A 7,776-nucleotide genomic window follows, 5' to 3' on the forward strand; every position below is an offset into this window, starting at 1 on the left:
GTATTATAATAACTAGTTTGTAAATACGTAAGAATACAAGTTCCAGACCTGTGCTATGATGCATTTATCCATTCTTTGGTAAACAAGGAAAACAAAATGTGTTTTACACACATTCAAACTGTTCTAATCTAAAATAATATGTTTAAGACAGCGAACCTAAGCTAGAACGTAATAGTAATTCACTCTCCTTGCTTTGCTTTCACATACACGGTACAGTTGATTGAACATAGACTATTAAAGACTATTGATTGTAGTAAATCTGTTGATTAACCACTTCATTTATCTATTTTTTATGAACATGTACATTTTATGTTGTTGCAATTTGTGACAGAATCTAAAAGACTACTGCATAAGTCCCTTAAAGTTATATATTTTCTGTGATAGGATTTGATTTAGGTTTAAACTCACTTCTTAGAAGAAATATGGCGCCCCCTGGTGCAAAAAGAAGAATGTATCCTTGTAGAGAAAGCACTCTCCATGTCTGATATGAATGATGCTTTTACCAAAAAAGATGACTGCTCCTAAAAATAAGGACCTAAACCACAAGTATGTGAGTGTGTGTTTTGTTTGTTTTTCTACTTTGAATAACATGGTGAAAAGCAGCATGATTTCTCATTGAGGTTTTTTGGTTAAGGTTTGCTGAACTGGACTTTATTTCTGTGCCTTGGCTGATGTTTTTACACTTTCCCGTGACAAACACTTAATATTAAGCTCTGTGTGTAAGTAGGATTGCCATCACTGGAAAGGTTTTACTGTGACGGTTTTTAATGTTTAGCTTGAAATGTTGGTGCGGCAGCGGCTGGTACGTGGTGCACACAGATGGGCATTAGGGAAATGTGAGATACTATAGATAGCAAAATAATCTACAAAGGTCAAATGCTTTATAGCTCTGATTAAATGTAAGGATTTTATGATTTTAATAAAAATATGGCATGTGTTTATATCACTAGACCAGACTGCTAGGAACAAGAGGTCACTTGGATTTTAACATGTATTTTTCACACAGCGGAAGATGGTGCTCAATGTCTGTAAAGTGTTTCCAAGCTTAGCTCTAGACAGTACAGCACAGAGATCTTGTTCAGAAACCATCAAACTACAGTACACTCATACACAGTAGGACATTCACTACCCAAAACTAGTGTTACATTTTTACAAGTTAGTGAGAGCAACTCTTCAAGATAAGTGGTTAGAGTAGAAACGTGTGTCTGTCTCTGAACAGGAACTTAACAGCACTGGGGACCACACATGATCAAGTGATCAAACCAGGGGTATGTCAGTTTCCAAGAAAGTAACACTTGACTGTTCACTTATGACTGCACACGGATGCTTCATTGATTGTGTGGCCAGTTGGAAAGTTTTAATAAATTACTTCTATTGAATAACTGCTGTCTTATTTTCAGTTGAAGTATGTGTTAATTCAATCAATTTTTCCGATTTCCTTTTAATGAAACAGCTTTTTATTTCATTTCTTATTTTCTTCAACCAAATCATGACCTCTTACATAGAAATCTACTTGTGAAGTGCTCAACACATCTAACATACGCATATACATAACCAAAAATAGTGTTATGTGGAAGAGATTAATGCATTTTCATTGAGTCAAATCACACGACCATTCTCATGGTGACGCACCCTCGGAGGGGCACAGGGCAGGGTATGGCATCATCAACCTCAATGTAAGTGTCTATGTAAGGATCCATCAGCACCATGTTTGGGAATGCTTTGTTACTCTTCCTCTCGCTGACCAAATATATCTGGCCGTTCACTGTTATGCAGCCACAGAAGAACTTCCTGTCCAGACATTCCTCCTCCAGCACAGTCCACTCCTCTGTCTCTACGTCAAAACGCAAAGCTTTGCCTCCAAACAGGTAGAGGGCGCCGTTGAGCTCTGTGGCAACTAGGTCATATCTGTGAAAGGGTTGGGAAAAAAAAAGAGGTTTATTTTCACATAATAACCCTGCTAACTAAGATGGAAAGGAGAAGCTATTTAAAAATTAAAAATGAAATATATGAAACAAAAAATAAAAACAATTTCTTAAAAGAAATAGTTGGTGTTGAGAAAGAAAGGTGAAGAGTTGTGCACTTTTGACAATTCACTCACCGTGGAAATAGAGAATAGGAGACCACATCCCACTGATCCTCCTTCACCGTGTACCTCTGAATTCCACCGTACACTTCCCCGTTTTCATCCAGGCCACACGCCACGTAGATACACGACCCCAGAGCAGCAGTGGCTGCCCTCTCCACAGCCCTAACCATTGGGCTGACCCCCTCCCAACCCTCCTCCGACCCCAGGACCAGCCTTTCCACATCGTCCACAAGCCCTTCATCCATGCTGCCCCCTAGGACGTACAGTACAGAGTCCAGCCCAATGGAGCAGTGGCTGTGCCTGGACTTCTGCAGGGCCGGCCCATCCACCCAGCGCTGGTTCCCACATTCGTATATCCTGACCCAGTCCACACTAAACCACAGCACATCCCGGAAGTAGCCGCCAGTCACAACCACATTGTCTCCTGCATAACGAGTCAATCACAAAATCAAGAAAATGTAACGCTAGGAAATAAATGATTCTAAGGTATTCAACATACCTGTGTTGTGCTATTTGGCATTTAATGTAAGAAGAAAGACAGATTGAGATGCATTTACACACTCCACATGAGATATGATGCATATTCATTCCTTCACTTATCATCAGTTTCATTATTACCCTCATCTTAATCACTATCATTCACATCAAACCATTACCTACTGCAGCTACCGAGTACTGTGTGAGGTTCTTCCTCTGCAAAGGTGGACAGTGCTGCCATCTACCACTGAGTGGGTGAAACTGGTAAAGTGACTGCTGCTCCTGATCGTGAGGTCCACCTAGGACAAAGAGGGTGTCTCTGGCCCTGGTCCTCGTCATTGACCTCCCCATTGACCAAGATGCCGGGAAATGTTCATTCAGCAGGCAGATGAGCTTGGCTCTAGGGTCACAGCTTTTCATTTTGGTTAAAAGATCAGTGATAAATGGTAAAGAAAGCGACTCAGGCCTCACCAGCTGAATGAGCTCCAGAAAATGTTCCTCTCGTTTAGGGTCAAATGACACCCAGCGTAGGGTGGCGTCCAGGGCAACATCATCTTTATGGATGGCCAGGTCATCACAGGCAAGAAGGTCTGCTACAGTCTCCTTAGGCAGGGACAGGAAGTCCTCTTCAGCAACAACAGCAGAGAAGTGTGTTAGCACCACCTGTCGAGCTGTGGTGTAGAGCTGAGTGCAGCCCAGCTGCCAGGCGTAGGCCATCATTCCCAAACAGTTACTAAGGTGTAGCTCACGCTCCAAGAACTTGCAGCACAGCAGCCTGGCTCGCTCCAGTTGTAAAAAGTCTGCGGTCTCAAGGATCCCCAAAACATTTTTTCTGTCCAGAGCTAGTTTGGATGTCTTGCTGTGTTCCATCAAAACCCTGAAATGCTGAAGACTCACACCTTGTAGCTCCACTTTCCTTTTGCTGCTCTCTAGGCCACAGCCAAAAAACAGAGCCCTGAAGTAGGGACTCTGGAGGGACAGTTGTTTACGGTTGACATAAAAACTCTCTCCTTCTACACAAAGGATAGCATCAGGTATTACATCAGGCGCAGAGACACATGAAGCAGATTTGTCCGCCTCTAGTTTGTTTATCTGTTCAGAGAGAACTGTGAATTTAAAGCTCTGAGGTTTTATCTCAGTGTCGGCTCTGCAGGCCATGTCACAGCCACACCAACCGTCTTCTGCACAGTGCCTCGTCCTCGTTCTAGTTTACAGCACACCAACTGGTGTTATTAATAGACTTTCCCCCTGACTGGCTGCTGGCTAAACACAAGGAAAAGGAGGTCAGTTTGAAAAATAAATGCTATTTACACAACGGAGAGGACAGTGGCTTATAAATAAACACTACTTGTTTGATTATTAAACTCTAATCCTTTTCTGCTGTTATTAAATTAATAATAGAGACAACAAACTAACAAACAATAAACTAATGACGTCAGCTACAGGCGCTCAACGATTTGATTGGTGGAACACTTCTGAGATCACAGTTTAACTTCCGTGTCACACAGCTAAAACATGGCGGTGAGTTCGTTTGGTTTGCGTTTTAATTTAAACATCTTTTTATCTTTGAACGCATTAAGATTCTCATGGGCGTCTTTAGCCAGTAACTGTTTGTTCACAATATGACCTGAGACGTAGAAGAGATATTCGAAAGTAGCGTGGAGTTTTTCTTACATTCGCTAACTTGGCTAGCCACAGAAGCTAACCTTAGGCTAAGTCAGTGTTTGTGTGAGGCTAGCTTAGCTACGTGTGACTTACAAACAAATGTGCCTCTTTTTCTGTGTAGGATAAAGATAAGAAGAAAAAGGAGAGCATCTTCGACCTGTCAAAATACATTGACAAGTCGATTCGTGTAAAGTTTCAAGGAGGACGAGAAGGTAGGAGGCTTAATCCTGAAGATAATACGCTAATTTATTGCTAACATATTTAGCCGGTTGAAACGCATCTTTCCCATTGAATTGATACGGCCTAATGCAAACTTTATTCGGTGTATTTCCCTCTCAGCTAGCGGGGTCCTGAAGGGTTTTGATCCTCTGTTGAACCTGGTGCTGGATGGCACAATCGAGTACATGCGCGGTAAGTCACAAACTCTGCAGGAAATAAAAAATCTGAAGTGGCAAAAGTTTGGGCTCGTAAGTGAGCTGAATGCGATAAAGAAACATTTTCGTGGGAAATGTCATTATGTGCAACAACAATATCATTATGTGCAACATGACACTGTACATTTGTTTATCTCCAACGGGCAAAAGGAAACTGTATGGAGAGATTTGTCAGACTGGGAGAAAAGAAATATTCATACATACTACTAGACTCCACCAAATATGTATAACCTGGTGTCTTGCCAAAAGTATGTGGCTACATCTCATGGCCACTTGATAGCTCCTTGACTCCTTGGTCCTCGGCTGAACCGGAAGTTGTTCTGCCCCTCCTCCAGTAAAGGCTGTATCAAAGCTCTTTTTCTCTATTTCTGCCCTGGGGCAGGTGCGAGCATCGAGAAGCTATAGGTGAGGTTACACACGAGCAGCCTTCCCGGAAGCTATACAGCTGAATTCCGCCAATACAGCTGACGAATCAGTGTGACACTTCAGAGGACGTCTCATCCCTCTAAACACACATTTCTTTGTTGCCTCTCTCATCCCGTGATTTCCTCAGTGAGAGGGACACGTGAGAAAGGGAGGAAAGTGGAAGAGGCAGTTTAACCGACATGAGACGCTCCTTGTGTCCCCTTTTAATGTTTCCATTTCCCTCAACCTGAAACCAAACTAGTCATCAGTGCCCTGTCATTGACCTAAATTATGCTCTTATCCCATCCACTGAGGGCTGCCCAACAGAAAACACTATTTTCAAAGGGTAAACAAATATCTAAACTCTGGAATAGTAGTATGGATTATCACGAAAGGTGTCTATGTTATTGCGGTGTCCAGTAAGGCTGCATGATATGAGGAAAGTATGTGATTATGTGGAAACGCTATTACACGCAATACATCAACAGATATTAAAGTGAAAAGTTACCAACATTCTTTAATTGAATATTAATTTTAATATAAAAGGCACCAAAAAAGACATTTATATAAATTTTACATTTTAAAGTCCAGTAGTACAGCAGTTGATACTGCTATGATGATAAAAAAAAACAATATATTGTGCAGCCCTAGTGTCCAGTCTACCAAACAAAAGTAGAAGTAGGTATATGATGTCTATTTAGCAGTATGTCGCTTTTAACTCAAAACATGACTGTTAAATGAAGTTGCCTGGTTTTGGACTGTGTCACCTTTACCTGTTATCATCCACTGCCCTATTTACATGGTTTCATTTCTGAATGTATTTATTAGTTATGGACTGTTGAAGCCTTACGGAAGTTCTGGTGACTCCCAGAACTTTTAGCAGGCAGCCCTCAAGACCAAAGGGACCGAAGCACTACTAACACTTTTGCTGTTCATCATTGAGTAGGTTTACGCCTACATTTTAATTTATGACAAGCAGTAGCAATTTGAACAAATGATGCGGATATTTTATGACTCAATAGTTTGTGGTCAGTACATAAGTCAGATTTGTCTGAGAATGTCATGTGCTTGGTGAGGGAAATGGCTGATTGTGTTTAATTTTTAAATCAGATTGTACACATGGGGCTCTTCTCTTGGGGACAGAACAACTTCCGGTTCTGCAGAGGAGCAATCAAATAAGAGACATGCGATGCACCCCAAGAGATGTTTGTTAAGGGACACCGGAAGTAGTTTTCTTCTGAACAAACTTTACATGCAGTGTTACCAAATTGATTCTCTTCCTCATAAAACGTTTGCAAAGATGATATTTTGAAACCTCCATTAACATTGTTTAAGTGCTAGCAGTCTGCAATACATTTTCTGGTTCATTGCTGCGCTTGTTGGCATGTTACTGCCACCTTTACAAAAGTGGAATAGTGTGAAAAGTTTGGCAAGACTGTGCATTGTGTCATCCATGTGCATGAGACTGAACTAAGAATTCCGTAGCGGTTCACCCGGGCCCCATTGAAAATAAAGGTCTCCCTCAATGGGCACCAAGTTTTAAATAAAGATTTGAAATGAAAGTAGCGCTACTAGTAGTCAAATTCCACCAGGTACTTTAATTTTTTAATAAGACACGTTCATTAAAATTAATCTTAACTTATGTGACATGTAAAGTTGAATACTTGTCTGTAACCTTTGTCTGTGCAGATCCAGATGACCAGCTGAAGCTGACAGAAGACACCAGGCAGCTAGGGCTGGTGGTCTGTAGAGGAACCTCCGTAGTGCTAATCTGTCCCCAGGACGGCATGGAGGCTATACCAAACCCGTTCATACAGCAACAGGATGGCTAACACACAGCCTGTCACTCGCTGAGTTACATTCTCACACACAAATACAACCATGCACACACTTGAACATTTTGTGGAGTTTTTTTGTTTTTCATTTTTCAAAAACAGAACGGTAATAATGCGTCCCACAAAGCAAAATTGTTAAAAATCATAAGTTGACCAGCAAAAGGACACATGAAAGCACTTCACTTTTTTCTGTCTGTGGTGTGCAATTTTGCAAAGATTTGAGTTGTAAAGAGCCCACAAGTTTGGGAAGTGTTAACAGTACCATTTTTTTTTTTATCCACAAAAAGAAACTTTTTATTATTCTTTGTTTTTGATAAAAAAAATAAAATGAGTATGTATGTATGAGTGTTGACATTTTGTTCTCTCTCGTTTTTGTACATATTTATGGGTGCATAAGTATTTTCTTTCAAAAGTGCGTAGTTTGTACCGTTTATTTTTACCGAAACATACAAAAGTCTGCACGCTTGGCTCCTAATACCAAAGTCAGACGTTTCTGGATCGTACTTAACAAATGGCCTACGTTGTAGAATCTTCAAATTGAAGCGCGCGCGTGTGTGCGCGCTTCCGTGTCCGTCGGTCCACTGACAAAGAGACATTTGTCATAACTGCTCTCGCTCTGAAGTGCTTTAAGCAGGGTGGGGGAAATAATGTAAGTACAGGGATTAAGGCAACCGTTGTTAGGATTGATCCTTTGGGAGGGGATGACAGGAGGGATTAGATGTTGGCTATTGCTTCAGAAAAATAGCGAGTAAATGTTTTTGAATGTTTTAGAAAAGGATCCAAGTCATTACAATTGAATTGTGCCATTTCTAATCTAAAGCATTTTCCTGTAAACGAAACTAAGTTGCATTCTTAATTGGCGCTCCGAATC

General features: G+C 41.0%; 2 protein-coding genes across 2 annotated transcripts; one reads left to right on the forward strand and one right to left on the reverse strand.

Moving 5' to 3' along the window:
* Positions 1–1,456: 1,456 nt before the first annotated feature.
* LOC116695479 (kelch-like protein 23) lies at positions 1,457–3,724 on the reverse strand. The gene is made up of 3 exons (XM_032525758.1): positions 2,746–3,724; positions 2,102–2,513; positions 1,457–1,908 (listed from the first exon to the last, which is right to left on the reverse strand). Exons 1-3 carry the CDS (start codon positions 3,722–3,724, stop codon positions 1,605–1,607), a joined length of 1,695 nt encoding a protein of 564 aa, XP_032381649.1. The 3' UTR covers positions 1,457–1,604.
* Positions 3,725–3,995: 271 nt separating this feature from the next.
* lsm7 (LSM7 homolog, U6 small nuclear RNA and mRNA degradation associated) lies at positions 3,996–6,985 on the forward strand. The gene is made up of 4 exons (XM_032525761.1): positions 3,996–4,087; positions 4,353–4,443; positions 4,571–4,642; positions 6,760–6,985. Exons 1-4 carry the CDS (start codon positions 4,082–4,084, stop codon positions 6,900–6,902), a joined length of 312 nt encoding a protein of 103 aa, XP_032381652.1. The 5' UTR covers positions 3,996–4,081; the 3' UTR covers positions 6,903–6,985.
* The last annotated feature ends 791 nt before the right edge of the window (positions 6,986–7,776 follow it).

Source organism: Etheostoma spectabile, chromosome 9, assembly GCF_008692095.1.
Source record: "Etheostoma spectabile isolate EspeVRDwgs_2016 chromosome 9, UIUC_Espe_1.0, whole genome shotgun sequence".
In the NCBI taxonomy this organism is placed as follows: domain Eukaryota; kingdom Metazoa; phylum Chordata; class Actinopteri; order Perciformes; family Percidae; genus Etheostoma; species Etheostoma spectabile.

Bases quoted from the DNA above. Each gene is read 5' to 3' on its own strand.
- LOC116695479 (XM_032525758.1), bottom strand. From the start codon at position 3,724: ATGGCCTGCAGAGCCGACACTGAGATAAAACCTCAGAGCTTTAAATTC. The intron at 2,514-2,745 runs GTAATGGTTTGA...CTCGTTATGCAG, and splicing joins GTACTCGGTAGCTGCAGTAG to GAGACAATGTGGTTGTGACT. The intron at 1,909-2,101 runs GTGAGTGAATTG...ACCCTTTCACAG, and splicing joins TCCTATTCTCTATTTCCACG to ATATGACCTAGTTGCCACAG.
- lsm7 (XM_032525761.1), top strand. The intron at 4,444-4,570 runs GTAGGAGGCTTA...TTTCCCTCTCAG, and splicing joins GTTTCAAGGAGGACGAGAAG to CTAGCGGGGTCCTGAAGGGT. The intron at 4,643-6,759 runs GTAAGTCACAAA...TTGTCTGTGCAG, and splicing joins CACAATCGAGTACATGCGCG to ATCCAGATGACCAGCTGAAG.